General features: G+C 48.2%; 1 protein-coding gene across 1 annotated transcript in view; it reads right to left on the reverse strand.

Annotated features, from left to right (window-relative positions):
- Positions 1–8,178: 8,178 nt before the first annotated feature.
- Positions 8,179–19,326, reverse strand: part of LOC121856136 (adhesive plaque matrix protein-like) — an 85,185-nt gene continuing 74,037 nt past the window's right edge. Inside the window, exons 2-4 of the mRNA XM_042351452.1 lie at positions 9,288–9,720; positions 8,982–9,143; positions 8,179–8,780 (exon numbers count right to left, since the gene is read on the reverse strand). Coding sequence (XP_042207386.1) covers positions 8,179–8,780; positions 8,982–9,143; positions 9,288–9,720 — 1,197 coding nt within the window. The remainder of the gene's footprint in view (positions 8,781–8,981; positions 9,144–9,287; positions 9,721–19,326) is intronic.

Consider the following 19,326-nt stretch of genomic DNA (forward strand, 5'->3'; position numbering starts at 1 on the left):
TAACTCCACCATCTGAGGATCTTCTCACCAACACTACCACCACTACTACCACCACCACCACTGCTACCACCATTACCACCATCCTTGTTTCTGAGACTACAACACTATTCCTCCTTCACCATTCACTTCACATTCCTAGGACGATGATTTGCTTTTATCTTAATTAAGTATTAATTCCTAAAAGAGAGGGGGGGGGGGGGGGGGGTGAGGTGGGTTTCTTGAAGACTGAAAAGAAGAAGAAGAAGAAGAAGAAGGTGTGAACATTCCTCACAACTGCTTCTCTCATTTACTGTTCTGTTCTTTCCTCCCTCGGAAACATTTCCACTCCCCCTCCCTTCCTTCCCCCACCCCACCCTCCCTTCCTCAGCCCCCTTCCCTTCTCCTTCCTCCTCCTCCCCTCACCCCTGTGATTATAACGCTACATGACATGACACACACACACCAGACACATGATGACACGCCAGATGACACAAGGAGAGCCACATGACACACTGAACCAGAACAAACAATCATCACTAAGGTAAATTACAAACACACAAACTGTTCAATATTTCCCATGGGTGATCAGGTAAGTTAATGAACCTGATTGACACACAGGTAATTAGCTGACGTAAGACCTGATGGCCACCTAATTATACTGTACACCTGTGGGATACCGTGCCCACCAGGTGTATACTACACTACTACTACTACTACTACTACTATTTCCTTCCTCTTCTTTCTCCTCTCTTCCTCCCTCTCCACTAAACCTCCCTCCCTCTCAAACTCCTCTCATACCCCTACCCACCCCCCACTCTTCTCTACTTCTCCAAACCTCCTCCTCCACTCTCCATCTCTCCCTCTCCGCCCACTCCTCCACTCTCCATCTCTCCCTCTCCGCCCACTCCTCCACTCTCCATCTCTCCCTCTCCGCCCACCTCCTTCTCCCCACCTCGTCCTCTCCTTAAACCTCCTCTAACTTACAGTAGTAGTATAGAATGCACAATAAACTAGCTGTTGTCTGTGGCTTTGTTCAATATAGTTCAATTCTCCCTCACCCCATCCTCTCCACTCTCCCGCCCTCCTTCTCCATCTCTCCCTCCGCCCACTCCTCCCTACCCTCTCCAAAAGAAATCGAGGGATTACGTGAACGTATAATAAAACAAATAAAGTTAGATAGATGGATAAACAGACAGACAGATAGACAGGTAGATATAGATAGATAGATAAACAGACAGACAGATAGATATAGATATAGATAGATAGATAAACAGACAGACAGACAGACAGATAGATATAGATAGATAGATAAACAGACAGACAGATAGATATAGATATAGATAGATAGATAGACAGACAGATAGATAGATAGATAGACAGACAGAGGTTGAGTGTCTCGACCTGGGAACTCAGTGAGGGGCCCCTATCTTACGTAACTCATCTAGAATTACAGAGAGGGAGAAGGGGGGAGCTGTTACTTGTGGCTGTGCTACTGGTGTTACTGGATGAGGAGGTGGTGGTGGTGATAGTAGGGTGGTGGTGGAGGAGCGGGGTGGACAGTGGTGGTGGTGGTGGTGGTGGTGGTGGTGGTGGGAGGAACGGGGTGTACAGTGGTGGTGGTGGTGGAGGAACGGGTGTGACAGTGGTGGTGGTGGTGGAGGAACGGGTGTGACAGTGGTGGTGGTGAGAGTACTTTGATAGTGATGGTGGAGAGACAGCTTGTGTTGGAGGCAGTGATGATGATGAGGAAGCTGCCTGTGTTGATGTTACTGCAAGAGGATGGGGTAGAGGGAGGAGGGGGAGGGAGGGAGGGGGGGAGGGGAGGGGGGAGGGGGAGGGGGAGGGGAGGGGGGAGGGGGAGGGGAGGGGGAGGGGGCTACCAGAACTATAACACTGAAGGATAATACTGGTAGGGGTGGGAGGAAGTGTGTGGTGTAGTGTGGGAGGTGTGGTGTGGTGTAGTGTGGGAGTAGTGTGGTGTGGTGTAGTGTGGGAGAGGGTGTGGGTGGTGTGGTGTGGGAGGAGGTGGTGTAGTGTAGTGTGGCGTGTGTAGTGTGGTGTGGAGTAGTGTGGGGTGGTGTGGTGGAGTAGTGTAGTGTGGAGGTGTGTGGTAGTGTGGTGTGAGTAGTGTGGTGGTGTGTGTGGTGTGGGAGGAGTGTGGGTTAGTGTGGTGTGGTGTGTGTGTGGTGGGAGTAGTGTGGGTGTGGGAGGTGGGTGTAGGGGTGTGGTGTGTGGGAGTAGTGTGGTGTGGGAGGTGTGGTGGGAGGAGGTGGGGTAGTGTGGGTGGTGTGTGGGAGGGAGTGGTGTAGTGTAGTGTGGTGTGGGTGTGGGGGAGTAGTGTGGTGTGGGAGGAGTGTGGGTGGGTGTAGTGTGGTGTGTGTGGTGTGGGTGGTGTGTGTAGTGTGTGGGAGGGAGTGTGGTGTGTGTAGTGGTGTGGTGTAGTGTGGTGGGAGGGGGTGTGTGGGAGGAGTGTGTGTGGTGTGGTGTAGTGTGGTGTGGGAGTAGTGGTGTGGGAGTAGTGTGGGTGTGGAGGAGTGTGGTGTAGTGTAGTGTGGTGTGGAGGAGTGTGTGTGTGGTATAGGTGGTGTGTAGTGTGGTGTGGGGGAGGGTGTGTAGTGTGGTGTGGGAGGAGGGGTGTAGTGTGGGAGGGTGGTGTGTGTAGTGTGTGTGGGAGGGAGTGTGGTGTAGTGTGTGTGGTGTGGGAGGAGGTGGTTTGTGTGGTGTAGGGGTGTGGTGTAGTGTGAAGAGTGTGGGGTAGTGTGTGTGGGAGGAGTGTGTGTAGTGTGGGAGGAGGTGGGGGAGTGTGGGAGGAGGGTGGGTAGTGTGGGAGGAGGTGGTGTAGTGTAGTGTGTGGAGGAGGTGGTGTAGTGTAGTGTGTGGTGTAGTGTAGTGTGGAGGAGGTGGTGTGGAGGAGGTGGGTGTAGTGGGAGGAGTGGGAGTAGGGTGGGAGGAGGTGGTGTAGTGTGTGTGGTGTGGAGGAGGTGTGGTGTGGGTATAGTGTGGTGTAGTGTGGAGGAGGTGGTGTGGAGTAGTGGTGGAGGAGGTGTGTAGTGTAGTGTGGTGTGGAGGAGGTGTGTGTGGTGATAGTGTGGTGTAGTGTGGAGGAGGTGGGTGGAAGAGTGTGGTGTGGAGGAGTGTGGTGTAGTAGTTGAACCTAAATCCTAAATACATAAGAAAACAAAACATAAACAATATATATTTTACCCCCAAACTCCTCCTCCTCACTCCCTACAACTCCTCCTCTCCTCCTCCTCACCCCTACAACCCTCCCTCCTCCTCCTCACCCCTACCTCCCTCCTCACTCCTCTCACAACTCCTCCTCTCCCTCCTCCTCACCCCTAACTCCCTCCTCTCCTCCTTCACCCCCACAACCCTCCCTCTCCCTCCTCCTCACCCCCACAACTCCTCCCTCCTCCTCTTCACCCCTACAATCCCTCCTCTCCTCCTCCTCACCCTCACAACTCTCCCTCCCCCCTCTCACCCCACAATCCCTCCCTCTCTCCTCCTCCTCACCCCTACAACTCCTCCCCCTCCCCCCTCCTCACCCCTACAACTCCTCCTCCTCCTCCTCACCTCCCCACAACTCCTCCTCCCCGTCCCCTCCTCAACCCTGCCCCTCCTCCCCCATACCCTCCTCCCAACCCCTTGCCTTCCCACACCCCTCACCCCAACAACCCCCTCCCACACCCTCCTCTCTACCTCCTCCCAACAACCTCTCCCCACACCCTCCTCCCCACACCTCCCCACACTTCCCCACACTCCCTCACAACCTCCTCAACCACTCCTCCCCAAACAAAAGATAATAAGATGAAACCACAAATTTAAATTAAAAAACCCGACACGAAGGCCAACGAGATAGGAGCATTATCACGATAGCTAAATGTCAGAGAGGGAGACGGTGGGCCGGAAGTCGGGTTTATCCAGTGACGAGTTTGCTACGTAGCTATAGTGAGTGAGAAGGAGGGGGGGGTACTAACCTCATGTCTTAATGCTGCTTCCGGTTCTGTAGTCGAGAGGGGAGAGATATGGTTAGTATGATGTAGGTTAGGTTAGGTTAGGTCAGGTTAGGTAAGTTCAGTTATGTTAAATTGAGTTACCTGCTAACAATGAGTTAAATTGGGTTAGATTAAGGTAAACCGAGTTTGATTAAATTAAATTGGGATAGAATGAATTAAATCCAAATCAGACTGAGTTAAAATGAGTTTAGCAGGTTTAGATTTAGTTAATCTGGTTCAAGTCAAACCCCCATCCATCCCTTCCTCTCTCCTCCGTCCCCCCACTCACTACCGCTGGACGGATGTTTCAACGCAACAGAACTCTCCCACGCTGCGTGTACTTGGGCACGTCATCAGGTGAGGAAACACTCTCACTCACCGGAATCACTTGGACTTATAAACACACTCGAGAAATTTCATTCCAACACTTCCAGAATGTCGACATTTAAAAAACCCTTAAAATTGATAAAGTAGGCCTTTAAAAACTTTTATAATTTATCATATAAGCTTAAAACATAATTTATCATTTAGGCTTTAAAAACCTCTATAATTTATCACAAAAGCTTTAAAAACTTCTATAATTTATCATATAAGCTTTAAAACCTTCAGAATTTTTCATTTAGACTTTAGAAACCTCTATAATTTATCATATAAGCTTTAAAACCTTCAGAATTTATCATTTAGGCTTTAAGAACTTCTATAATTTATCACATAAGCTTTAAAAACCTCTATAATTTATCATATAAGCTAAAACCTTCAGAATTTATCATTTAGGCTTTAAGAACTTCTATAATTTATCACATAAGCTTTAAAAACCTCTATAATTTATCATATAAGCTTTAAAATCCTTCAGAATTTTTAATACAGGAATAAGTATATTGTAAATCAAGGGGGGGGGAGATTAATATGGGGGAGTAAGGGAGGGGAGAATAGGGAGAAGGAAGGTGAAGAGGGAGGGGAAGTGGGATGAGAGGGGAGGACAAGGGGAAATAGAGAAGACAAAAAGGGGATAAGAGGAAGGGAGGGGTAAGGAGAGTGTTAAGGGAGAGAGGAGGAAAGAAGAGAATGGGGGAAGGAAGTAGGAAAGAAAAGGAAGAAGAGGACAGAGGAGGAAAGAAAGGGGGAACGAAGAGGAGGATAAAATGGTGATAAGAATTGAATTGAATTGAAACAGTTTATTTAGCGTTAAAAACACAGATACAGAGTGGATAATGCTAACAATATTAACATGGCTGAGCCAGTTGAGAACCTGAGCACCTGATATATACTATACATTTATCTCAAGGAAGTATTATGTAAACATTTAGTATCATCTGGAATAGTACAATAGCATGGTGGTATTAAGAACATCTCATTATGTTACCACGATTATCACTGCAGTACAACCTGGGCTGTACAGTAATAAGGTTGAACAAGAGGACAGAGCTGTCAGGATTATGTCTAGTTGGCAATTATGTTTATTACAATGGTAATTACTTATTTATTTACATGATAATTTCCGATAAAACGGTTTTGATGGTACAATAAAAGCAGGTACTGTAAATATAGTAAGTGTTACAAGAAATATTAATTCTTCGACAATAGATATTTTTTAAGAGATGATTTAAGGAAGGGAGAGTAGTCTTTGCTCGGATGTGGGGGGTAAGTTGAGGGAGCAAGGAGGAGGAATGGGAGAACAGTTTGGGGTGAGGCGGAAGGAAAGGAAGGGGGGAAAGGACAGTGAGGGGAAGGGAAGGGACAGGAGGGAGGAAAAGGAGGAAAGTGGGAGAAAAAGGGGGCATGGAGGGGGGAAAGGGAGGAAAGAGAGGGCAGTGGGGGGACAGGGAGGAAAGGGGAGGCAGAGAGGAGGAAAGGGGCAGGGAGGAGGAAAGGGGGACAGGAGGGGGACAGGAGGAAAGGGGGGACAGGGAGGACAATAACCAGCAATAAATAACGCAATAATTCACGAGTCGTGCAATAACAGGCAAGTTTACGGTCAACCTCGAGAGAGAGAGAGAGAGAGAGAGGGGAGAGAGAGAGAGAGAGAGAGAGAGAGAGAGAGGTAAAGGTTAAACAACACTGGCCGTCATTATGTTAATTATAATAATGATACATTACCTGTTAAAACACCTGAACCCGAGACCTTCACCAGCGTGTTTGTTTGTCTGTCTGTATTAAAGTATTTGTTTCGTTTGTTTATATTGTTTGTATTGTGTTTGTTTGTTTGTGTATGTATTGTTTCGTCTTTGTGTGGGTTTTACGAGTCAAATATCACACACACACACACACACACACACACACACACACACACACACACACACACACACACACTATGATAACTCCTTAAGTTTTTAACCTTGTCAATACTGCTCCCCTCCCTCCCTTACTCTCCCTTCCTCCCTACTCTCCTCTCTCTCCTCTTCCTCTCCAAACTCTCTCTCTCACTCTCCCTTCTGAACTTCCTATTCTCTCCCTCCTACTTCCTTCCTCTTCTATAAATTCCTCCTCTCCTCCCCTTCTTAAACTCCTTCCACCCTCCTTCCTCTTCCATACTATCCTTACCTATTTCCTTTCCCATAATCTGCCTCCTCAATCTCTCTCCCTCCCACATTCTCTCTCCCTCCCTCCCCCAACACTCTCCTCACCAGACTCATATAACAAACGAGTTAATGGGATGGACAGGTTGAGAAAAATGAGGAGAGGAATGATGTTGTTGAGGGAGGTAGAGCGGGAAGGGAGGGAATGGTGAGGGAGAGAGGGAGGGAGGGAGGGAGGGGAGAGGGAGGGAGGGGAGGGGAGGGGAGAGGGAGGGAGGGGAGGAGGGAGGGGAGGGGGGAGGGAGGAGGGAGGGAGGGAGAGAGGAGGGAGGAGGGAGGGGGAGGGAGAAAGGGAGGGGAGGGAGTGGGGAGGGAGAGAGGGGAGGGAGGAGGGGAGGGAGGGAGGAGGAGGGAGTGGTGAGGGAGAAGGAGAGAGGGGAGGGAGGGGAGGAAGAGATGGAGAAAGGGAGGGAGGGAGGGAGGGAAGGAGGAGGATGTAAATTTTATGGTCTAATTCTCTCTTCCTCTTCTACCTCCCAATTATCCTATATCTCTCTTCTTCTTCTCTTTGTCTCAATCTATCACCTCCTCCCATCTCCTCCCCTCTCTCTCTCCTCTTCCTCTTACTCCATCCTTGTCCTGTCCTTCTCTCTTCTCTCCCCTCTTCTTTTCGTTGTATCTAAATCGTTTTCTTTGTCCCTTTCCATTGTCTATCTCAATTCTCACATTCCTTCCTCCCTTTCTCATTTTCTCTCTCTCCCCTCCTTTCTTCCCTCCCTATCCATATTATCTTCCTTCCTTCTTTCCATAGTTTCTCCTTCCTTCCCCCGTCTCTCTCTCTCCCTCATTTCCTCTTCCTTCTCTTTCTACTTCTCTCTCCTTCTCTCCCTCCCTCCTCTCTCCTTCTCTCCCTCCCTCCTCTCTCCCTCCCTCCTCTCTTCTCTCCTCTCCTCTCCTCCTCTCCCTCCCTCTCCTTCTCTCCTCCCTCTCCCTCCTCCCTCTCTCCTTCTCCCTCCTCTCTCTCCTACCTCCCTCCCTCCCTCCACCGACGGACGGGGCCATTATGAATGGCCCATCAAGGGCTGCCAACATCGTGAACACACACACACACACACACACACACACACACACACACACACACACACACACACACACACACACACACACACAACACTTCCTCATCTATCACAATAATCTATCCATTACATCCAGAATAGATAGAAAGGATAGATAAGTTGATGGATAGAAAGTGGATAGATAGATGTTTAAGGAGAATATACCTTAGTACCTCCTGAGTCGGGCTAGAGTACAGTGTGTGTGTGTGTGTGTGTGTGTGTGTGTGTAAGGATGATTTTTACCTTCAAATTTCAAGAATTTATGAATGTTGAAATGATAGAAAGAAAGACGTAGCTAAAGGAATGGTCACTGTTGTTGTTTAAGGAGGTTGTTAAGGTTGTGGTCACGTGGTCAATTAGGTTGTTATGTGTTATGTAAATGTGGTTGAGTGTTATGCTCTAATATTAAACTAACCTAAGCTTAACCTAACCTAGCCTAGTCTAGTCTAACCTAACCTAACCTAGCCTAACTTAAACCTATCTTTGTCCAATGAGTGGGATTTGTCCAGTGGGGATATGTCCAGGTTGATAGTTGTCCAGTGGGGAATTTATCCAGTTAAGGGATGAGTTCAGTTAGGAATTTGTCCAGTGAGGATTTGTCCAGGCCGGTAATTGCCAACGGCGTGGTTGACCAACGGGTAGTTGACCAGCGGTGGTTGACCAGCGGGTAGTTGACCAGCGGGTAGTTACGAAGCGGGTAGTTGACCAGCTGGTAGTTGACCAGCGGGGTAGTTGACCAGTGGGTAGTTGACCAGCGGTAGTTGACCAGCGGGGTAGTTGACCAGTGGGGTGTTGGACCAGCGGTAGTTGACCAGCGGGGTAGTTGACCAGCGGGTAGTTGACCAGTGGGTAGTTGACTAGTGGGTAGTTGGCGGGTGACGGCAGGTGTGACCAACGGGGTAGTTGACCAGCGGGGTAGTTGACCAGCGGGTAGTTGACCAGTGGGTAGTTGATGGTAGTGGGTAGTTGACCGGGTGGTAGTTGACCAGCGGGGTTGATGGGTAGTGACCAAGGTAGTTGACCAGCGGGGTAGTTGACCAACGGGGTAGTTGACCAGCGGGGTAGTTGACCAGCGGGTTGAGAATGCGGGGGTAGTTGACCGGCGGGGTAGTTATCCAGTAGGGTAGTTGACCAGCGGGTAGTGAACAGTGGGGTAGTTGACCAGCGGTGGTTGACTAGTGAGTGGATTATGTGGGGTAGTTGATCAGCGGGTAGTTGACCAGCGGGGTAGTTGACCGGCGGGGGTAGTTATCCAGTAGGGTAGTTGACCAGGGGTAGTTGACTAGTGGGGTAGTTGACCAGCGGGTAGTTGACTAGTGGGGTAGTTGATCAGCGGGTAGTTGACCAGCGGGTAGTTGACCAGCGGGTGTGTTGACCAGCGGGTGGTTGACCAGCGCGGTAGTTGACCAGCGGGTAGTTGACCAGCGGGGTGGTTGACCAGCGGGGTAGTTGACCAGCGGTAGTTGTCCAGTTGGGTAGTTGACCGGCGGTGGTTATCAGTAGATTGACCAGCGGGTAGTTGACCAGTGGGTAGTTGACTAGTGGGGTAGTTGACCAGCGGGAGGTGATTGACCAACGGGTAGTTGACTAGTGGGAGTGTGACCAGCGGGGTGGTTGACCAGCGCGGTAGTTGACCAGCGGGTAGTTGACTAGTGGGGTAGTTGACTAGTGGGGTAGTTGACCAGCGGGTAGTTGACTAGTGGGGTGGTTGATCAGCGGGTAGTTGACCAGCGGGTAGTTGACCAGCGGGGTGGTTGACCAGCGGTAGTTGACCAGTGGGTAGTTGACCAGCGGGTAGTTGACCAGCGGGGTAGTTGACCAGCGGTGGTTGACCAGCGGGTAGTTGTCCAGTTGGAGTTTAACAGCGGGTAGTTGACTAGTGGGGTAGTTGACCAGCGGGGTAGTTGACCAACGAGTGTAGTTGACCAGGGGTAGTTGACTAGTGGGGTAGTTGACCAGCGGGGTAGTTGACAGGGGTAGTTGACCAACGGGGTAGTTGATAAACGGGGTAGTTGACCAGCGGGGTAGTTGACCAACGGGGTAGTTGACCAACAGAGGGTAGTTGACCAGTGGGTAAGTTGACCAGCAGGGTAGTTGACCAGCGGGAGTAGTTGACTAGTGGGTAGTTGACCAGCGGGGTAGTTGACCAGCGGGTAGTTGACCAGCAGTACACAACACTATAATTCATGACGTACTTACCCAGATCAACATCAATACCGCAACACACCACAGACACAACACCAATATACCCATTTGTGCCATTAATCTTTATTTGTGTTGTGTACTAAGTCAACCACACAATACACCTGTATGTTAGTCATCTCTCGTGTTGACGTAGTTGTTATTTCTATGTCTTGCTAAGGATAAAGTTTGTAATAATCAATAAAGAATTCTGGCAACTGTCCTTAAAGCCCTTGATGTTCCGCAGAATCAGAGCCCTCGACCCCTTCATACTGCCCATGTGTATGCTCATATCTCTTTTATTTATTTACATTTCCACTCGTTATATGATCAATTATATGGATAATTTCATCTTAATGTAAAAATAGTTGTTATAAAGCGACTGGATATTCCGTTATAGGGAGAGTTTCAGTATGTCGGGGTTGATGGTGAGGAAGGCCAGGTCCCGGATAAGCAAAGCGACTCTTACGCTCATCTCACTTATTTCTCTTTGTGATCCGTGTTGTCGTTTCCTCCGCTGCTCCGTTACGTCACATACACTCCAACTCATATTAAACTTGTAGTATACGGAGAGAGTGTATCGTATTGGCCTCAAGAGACAGTGTAATAAAAGCTAATAGGTTAAGTGAGGGCGGTGGTGTGGTGTGCTCGCCCGCCAACCTCTTGCCATACGATGCTCGCTTGTTTTATTGTTCCTCATATCCTAACAACCATCTAACACCCTTAACACCTATCATTATATAATCCTAACTGCCAGGATGGAATAAATAACATATATAAGGTAAGATATTTAAAGAAAGAATTAGAACATGGAATAAGAGGACAATGGGAGAGTAAGTGGGATGGCAACAAGAGCGGTGGTTGACAGAGCTGCTACACAAACCGCCATTCCAAATAGAAGACATTAAATCTTCACTACCAGATTATGGGTCCTTATGAATCCCATTACCACTACTGATAAGCAATTAAGTACAGAGGAGAGATTGTTTGATATAATGTTGTGTAGAGCAGCCGCCAGCATAGGCGTGTTTCCCGGGTTTAATCAATATTTGAAATAAACGCTAACAGTTCCCGGGACACACGACAAGAGAAGGACATTCTCCATGAATCAATTTTTTTTATCAACTTTCGACGGGTGATAACGTGCAGTGTACACACTCATACTGGAGTGTATTAGATTATTAGTCGTAGCAGTAATGACACTACTACAATAATAATAATAGATGATAATATAATATTAATAACTATAATAATAATATTTGTGATAATAATAATAATAAAATTAATAATAATAATAATAATAAAAATGATAATAATTTAAAAAAAATGTTATTACACAATACAATAATGTATAATAATAATAACAACACATACGTAGTGTATTAATCACAACACCCCAGAGTAGTGTGGGTAATATGCCTACACAATGATAGTGAGTCACAACACCCACCAGGTGGTATGAGTGGTCTGCACCCAGGTGTGGGTGAGTCACAACACCCAAGGCAGTTATAAAAAGGCGAGAAAGGTGGTGTAGGGGAGTCCAACACCCACCAGGTGGTGTAGGTGAGTCACAACACCACCAGGTGGTGTAGGTGAGTCACAACACCCACCAGGTGGTGTAGGTGAGTCACAACACCCACCAGGTGGTGTAGGTGAGCACACCCACCAGGTGGTGTAGGTGAGTCACAACACCCACCAGGTAGTGTAGGTGAGTCACAACACCCACCAGGTGTAGGTGAGTCACAACACCACCAGGTGGTGTAGGTGAGTCACAACACCCACCAGGTGGTGTAGGTGAGTCACACCCACCAGGTGGTGTAGGTGAGTCACAACACCCACCAGGTGGTGTAGGTGAGTCACAACACCCACCAGGTGGTGTAGGTGAGTCACAACACCCACCAGGTGGTGTAGGTGAGTCACAACACCCACCAGGTGGTGTAGGTGAGTCACAACACCCACCAGGTGGTGTAGGTGAGTCACAACACCCACCAGGTGGTGTAGGTGAGTCACAACACCCACCAGGTGGTGTAGGTGAGTCACAACACCCACATCCTACTCTCCCTCCCCCACGTGCTAATTATGGTCGCCCAGCTGATCTGTGTTTACATTCTCCCAGCTGATCACGGTATAACTCCTCCCAGCTGATCAATGTTTACGTTTTGTCAGCTGATCAGACTTAAAGTGACTAACTTACCCGACAGATAATAGGAATTCTTATCTCACTTATATGGACCATTTGAGAGACTAATACAAGGTTGTGTAATATAATACACCCGAGTCACATTGCTGTGTGTTCACCGCTTGGATAACGAGAACATGTACTTGTATGGTGTAAGCAGACATGGGTGATAAGGTGATAAGGTCTTGATAAGGCAATTTACTGTAGACTCGCTAGAAAATGTGAGATGTACTGTAAGGTCAGTTTCTGGGCAGTGGATGGTGAGTGATGTAGATCTCTCTTTCTCTCTAATTCTCTCTTTTTATTTATTTTTCTATTTATGTCTCTACATATATCTCTTTCTCTCTAATTCTCTCTTTCTATTTTTCTATTTATGTCTCTCTACAGATCTCTCTTTCTCTCTACATCTCTCTTTATTTACACCCTCGTACGTATCTCTAATCGCTAATCTCATATATCTCTCTTATCTCTATATGTCTATCTCTAAATTTCTTGACTATTTTTTGCATATTTGTGTCACTGTCTTAGTATGTTTTTATCTTCCTACCCATATATAAACGTCTGTCTGTCTCTCTACCTGTCTCTGTCTGTCCATACTTAACCCTGTCCCAACCTAACCTGTCCTAACCTCAACCTGTCCCAACCTAATCTGTCCTAACCCAACCTGTCCTAACCTAACGTGTCCCAACCCAACGTGTCCCAACCCAACGTGTCCCAACCCAACCTGTCCCAACCCAACCTGTCCCAACCCAATCTGTCCCAACCCAACTTGTCCTAACCCAATCTGTCCCAACCCAACCTGTCCCAACCCAACCTGTCTTAACCCAATCTGTCCCAACCTAACCTGTCCCAACCCAACGTGTCCCAACCCAACCTGTCCCAACCCAACCTGTCCCAACCTATGTCCCAACCCAACGTGTCCCAACCCAACGTGTCCCAACCCAACCCGTCCCAACCCAACCTGCCCTCAACCCAATCTGTCCCAACCCAACCCGTCCCAACCCAACCTGTCCCAACCCAACCCGTCCCAACCCAAACCGTCCCAACCCAATCCGTCCCAACCCAACCCTGTCCCAACCCAACCTGTCCCAACCCAAACCGTCCCAACCTAATCTGTCCCAACCCAACCTGTCCCAACCCAACCCGTCCCAACCCAACCTGTCCCAACCTAACCCGTCCAACCTAATCCGTCCCAACCCAAACCGTCCCAACCTAATCTGTCCTAACCCAACCTGTCCCAACCCAAACCGTCCCAACCCAATCTGTCCCAACCCAACCCGGTCTCACCCAATCTGTCCCAACCCAACCTGTCCTAACTTAACCTGTCCCAACCCAACCCTGTCCCAACCCAACCCTGTCCTAACCCAACGTCCCAACCTAATCTGTCCCAACCCAACCTGTCCCAACCCAACGGTCCCAACCCAACGTGTCCCAACCCAACCTGTCCCAACCCAACCTGTCCCAACCTAATCTGTCCCAACCCAACTTGTCCCAACCCAATCTGTCCCAAACCAACCCGTCCCAACCCAACCTGTCCTAACCTAATCCGTCCCAACCTAACCCTGTCCCAACCTAACGTGTCCCAACCCAACCCGTCCCAACCTAACCCGTCCCAACCCAATCCGTCCCAACCTAACGTGTCCCAACCTAACCTGTCCCAACCCAACCTGTCCCAACCCAACCCGTCCCAACCCAACTGGTCCTAACCCAACCCGTCCCAACCCAAACCGTCCGAACCCAATCTGTCCCAACCTAATCTGTCCCAACCCAACCCGTCCCAACCTAAACCGTCCCAACCCAATCCGTCCCAACCCAACCCGTCCCAACCCAACCCGTCCCAACCCAACCTGTCCCAACCAACCCGTCCCAACCAATCTGTCCCAACCTAAACCTGTCCCAACCCAATCTGTCCCAACCCAATCTGTCCCAACCCAACCCGTCCCAACCCAAACCGTCCCAACCCAATCTGTCCCAACCCAACCTGTCCCTCACCTAATCGTCCCAACCCAACCCTGTCCCAACCTAACCGTCCCAACCCAACCTGTCCTAACCTAACCCGTCCCAACCCAACCCGTCCCAACCCAACCTGTCCTAAGCCAATCCGTCCCAACCCAAACCGTCCCAACCCAAACCGTCCCAACCAAACCGTCCCAACCCAACCCGTCCCAACCCAACCTGTCCCAACCCAACCTGTCCTAACCCAACCCGTCCCAACCCAACTTGTCCCAACCCAACCCGTCCCAACCCAACCTGTCCCAACCCAACCTGTCCCAACCCAACCTGTCCCAACCTAACCTGTCCTAACCCAACCTGTCCCAACCTAACTCTTGTCCCAACCTAACTCTGTCCCAACCCAACCTGTCCCAACCTAACCTGTCCTAACCTATCCCGTCCTAACCCTAACCTGTCCCAACCTAACTGTCCCAACCTAACCTGTCCCAACCAAACCCGTCCCAACCCAACTGTCCCAACCCAACCTGTCCCAACCCAACCTGTCCCAACCCAACCTGTCCCAACCCAACCTGTCCCAACCCTAATCTGTCCCAACCTAACCCGTCCCAACCCAACCTGTCCCAACCCAACCTGTCCAAACCAACCTGTCCCAACCCAACCTGTCCCAACCCAATCCGTCCCAACCTAATCCGTCCCAACCCAACCTGTCCCAACCCAACCTGTCCCAACCCAACCTGTCCCAACCCAACCTAATCTGTCCCAATCTAACCTGTCCCAACCCAACCTGTCCCAACCCAACCTGTCCCAACCCAACCTGTCCTAACCCAACCTAATCTGTCCCAACCTAATCTGTCCTAACCTAACCTGTCCCAACCCAACCTGTCCCAACTCAACCTGTCCTAACCTAATCTGTCCCAATCCTAATCTATCCTAACCTAACCTATCCTAACCTAACCTGTCCTAACCTAACCTGTCCTAACCAGTGTTGTATATTATAAGCCAGAGAGTGAATTACACGTTGAAATATGTTAATACAAGGTGGTGAGTCAAGTGAGTCAGGTGAATCAGGTGAATCAGGTGAATCAAGTGAGTCAGGTGAATCAAGTGAGTCAGATGAATCAGGTGAATCAAGTGAGTCAGGTGAATCAGGTGAATCAAGTGAGTCAGGTGAATCAGGTGAATCAAGTGAGTCAGGTGAATCAGGTGAATCAAGTGAATCAGAGGAGGAAGTTCATCTAAACGAACCAAAGATGAGTTATCGATTCCGACCTCCAGTGGCCTACCTCCCTGTGTTGGAGTATTGGAGCTGTGGTGGAGTGTTGGAGCTGTGGAGGAGTGTTGGAGCTGTGGTGGAGTGGTTGAGCTGTGGTGGTGTTGGTGCTGTGGTGGAGTGTTGGAGCTGTGTTGGAGGTTGGAGCTGTGGCGGAGGTTGAGCTGTGGGAGTGTTAGAGCTGTGTTGGAGTGTTGGTGCTGTGGTGGAGTGTTGGAGCTGTGTTGGAGTGTTGGTGCTGTGGTGGGAGTGTTGGGGCTGTGGTGGAGTGTTGGTGCTGTGGTGGAGGTTGAAGCTGTGGAGGAGTGTTGAGCTGTGGTGGAGTGTTGGAGCTGTGGTGGAGTGTTGGAGCTGTGGTGGAGTGTTGGAGCTGTGGTGGAGTGTTGGAGCTGTGGTGGAGTGTTGAACCAGAGATGGACCAACACGACCACAGATGGACCACCACGACCACAGATGGACCATTACGACTAGCGATGGACTAGAACGACCTAAGGATGGGGCCGGGGGGAGGTCGTGCGCCGGGACAGAAACCTACGGTCGACAAACAATGGAATCTGCCTAACTGATACAGATTCTCTCGACCCCGTTGTTACCACCATCACCACCACCACCTTTCACTCTCTTCTACCTCCTCTTCCTACTCCTCCTCCTCTTCCTTTTGCTCCTCCTCCTCTTCCTTTTGCTCCTCCTCTCTTCCTTTCTTTCTTGCTCCCCTCCTGCTCTTCCTCCTACCTACGTCTTGATGGTGATACGAGCTGTGGGCTCTCTCTCTCTCTCTCTCTCTCTCTCTCTCTCTCTCTCTCTCTCTCGCTAGCTGGCCTGGAGAGCAAAGGTGGCCCGTGGTTGATGGTAGTTAGCCCCACCTACCCACTCACCTGTGTCTCTCCCTCTCTCGCCTTCCTCCCTCTCTCTCCCACTCCATCACCTCTCCCTACTCTTCGACCGTCACCGTCTTCTCACATCTCTTGGTTCGTTTATTCCCTATTTTCTTCATTCCCCTTCTTCCATCTTTGTATCTAACCCTTTATCATTACTTCATCTCGACTTGTGAAAGAGACCTAGGGTACTTCTGTAAGCCCGACCTACGGCCTAGGAAAACAGTGCGTTAATGTTCGAAATAAGGCAAACAGAGTATTGGGTTTTATATCTAGAAGTGTAAGTAATAAGAATGCAGAGGTCTTATTGCAACTATATCTTGCGCTAGTCAGGCCGCACCTCCATTATGCGGTTCAGTTCTGGTGCCCTTATTACAGAATTGATATAAATTCACTAGAGTCGGTGCAGCGAAGAATGACGAAATTATTCCGGGACTTAGAAACCTTCCATATCAGGATAGGTTAAAGAAACTAAACTTGCATTCCCTAGAAAGACGAAGAGTGCGGGGAGATATGATAGAAGTATTTAAGGTTTGAAAGGAATCAATAAAGGGGATATAGATAAAGTTCTTATAATATCCGAGCAGGATAAGACTCGGAGCAACGGATTTAAGTTGGATAAGTTTAGGTTTAGGAGGAGATAGGAAGAAACTGGTTCACAAATAAGGTGGTGAACAGATAGTTAGCAACTTTGTAGTAAGTGCTGGAACTCTGGAAGGTTTCAAGGAGGTTAGATAGATTCATGGATGATAAGTGGTAGTAACTCTCGACAGGAGCTGCCATGCACAGGCCAACCGCCTATTGCAGACTCCTTATTTTCTTATGTTTCTTCTTTCTTGGACTATTCCGTTTCCTTCCTTCTCTCTCTCATTTTCACCTAACCTCTTTTATCCTTGTTTCTCCCTCTCTCCTTACTATTCCTTTCCTACTTGCTCTTCTTACCTACTTGCTTCTCCCTCCCCCCCTTCCTTGCCTTTCCCTCCTACCTATTCTTTCCATTTTCCTTTAAAGCACTTTATTCTATATTCTCTTGTTCACACTCATCCGTCACACCAGCGACTTGTACTGTACACACCTCACTATCTCCTACGTAGAAACACCTGTACTAAGTGACAGGTGTTCATCATCTATGTAAGAACACCTGTACTAAGTGACAGGTGTTCATCATCTACGTAAGAACACCTGTAATCAATGACAGGTATTCTCGTGAGCACCTGTCTGAACTACTCGGGTCATTAAGGTGTTGAATTCATTACCTTACATCATTAAGGGTAATTTGTTAACACCTGCTTGTCTCTCCCCTACACCATCTTTTTTTCCCTATTTACGTCAAAAAAAATTCCCTAAACCATATATTTTTTCCCCTAAACAGAACAGGTGAGATGGAAGCTATGTTAAGAACCTTTTAAAACGTTCACTCATACCTGGTCGGGTTATACACCACATCTCAGGAGGTTTCCTAAATACAACATTATCTTTAATTTCTCTTTATTCTTTCATTCTCTATTTTGAAAGGATATAATGAGAAGAACAAGAAAGAAGAAGAAGAAGAACAAGAAGAAGAACAACAACAAGAAGAAGAACAAGAAGAAGAAGAAACAATACTGACGATGAAATGAGACGATAAAGCCTTCCTCCGTCAGGATATAAATCAGTAGTTTTAGAGGTTCCAATAACGCGGCTACGCCTCCTCCTCTACCACCACAACAACAGTCTTCTACCACTACTACAACTATTACTACCACAATTATTGCTATTACTATATACTACATCTACTACTACAACTTCTACGTACTGCAACTACTACTATTACTACCACTACGAGTACAACCACCACTACTACTACTACTACCAGTACCACTACTATAATCACCACCACCACCACCATTACTATCCTCTAACTCAATCATCCTTACATAATTATTCAACATAAACAGGTAAACCACCATAATCAACACTTTATATACAAATTATCTTACTAATTACTTAACGTGAATAATTTACCTGTGCACATCAAACAGGTGTTTATATATTACTTAAGAATATTATTAAGACATCAAGATAGTTAGGAATGCTTTTGGATTATGTACTTGTTTTGTGTGTGTGTGTGTGTGTGTGTGTGTGTGTGTGTGTGTGTGTGTGTGTGTGTGTGTGTGTGTGTGTGTGTGTGTGTGTGTGTGTAATACTCACTTAAATCGGCTACCACTATCTAAGTGTTCATTAAGTGTATAAGTATTCGTTAAGTGTTTAAGAGTTCGTTAAGTAGCAGGATGTAAAACGAGAGACTTAGAACGAATAAAGTGTGTGAGCCTCGCGTGGTAGGAGTCTTAAATACAGGTAAACGACTAATTGATTACCTCAGGCCTCGTCATGCTTTGGCAGAGTACCATATTTATCGCTCACCCACACCTACTTAACGCTACACTTATCGCTCACCCACCTACTTAAATACTTATCTCCCTTTCGTTAAGTAGACAAATAAGTGATAAAGAAGAGATAGATGATAAATAGTAAACCGTAAGAGAATGGCGAATCGATGACTGGATGAGTATCGTTCACCTGGCAGCCATTACCGACCTATTACTTTTATTACTTACAATCTATCGTTAAGTAGAAACAATATAAGTAAATATAAGTAATAAATGAAGTGTTTGTCTGTGGAGTGAGATTAAGTGAGTATTGGATCACTGGTTGCGGCCGTGTGTGTGTGTGTGTGTGTGTGTGTGTGTGTGTGTGTGTGCATAAGTTATCGTTCAGCGGGGCAGTCATGGCGCACCTTCCTTCTACTAATGGCAGCTTAATTATCCCTCACGCAGCGGCAGATCTGGCGCTGCTTCTGTCTGCCCTGCCGTTCCTCGTAACTACCGCGGCGATACCATTGTGTGTGTGTGTGTGTGTGTGTGTGTGTGTGTGTGTGTGTGTGTGTGTGTGTGTACTGACTGACTGATTTCATCACTGACTCATTGACTGTACCTCTACACCTCACCCTACACCACTACACCCCACATCTACACTACACCTACACCCCTCCAACACCACCACACCCCACACACCTCTCACCCACCACCCCTACACCTAAACCACCACACCCCACACCTCCACCCACCTCTCACCCACCACCCCTACACCTACACCACCACACCCCCACACCTACACCTCTACACCCACCACCCCTACACCTACACCACCACACCCACCTACCTCTACACCCACCACCCTACCACCACACCACCCACCCCACCCCTACACCCCTACACACACCT

Source organism: Homarus americanus, unplaced genomic scaffold (assembly GCF_018991925.1).
Source record: "Homarus americanus isolate GMGI-L3 unplaced genomic scaffold, GMGI_Hamer_2.0 scaffold19554, whole genome shotgun sequence".
NCBI lineage: Eukaryota > Metazoa > Arthropoda > Malacostraca > Decapoda > Nephropidae > Homarus > Homarus americanus.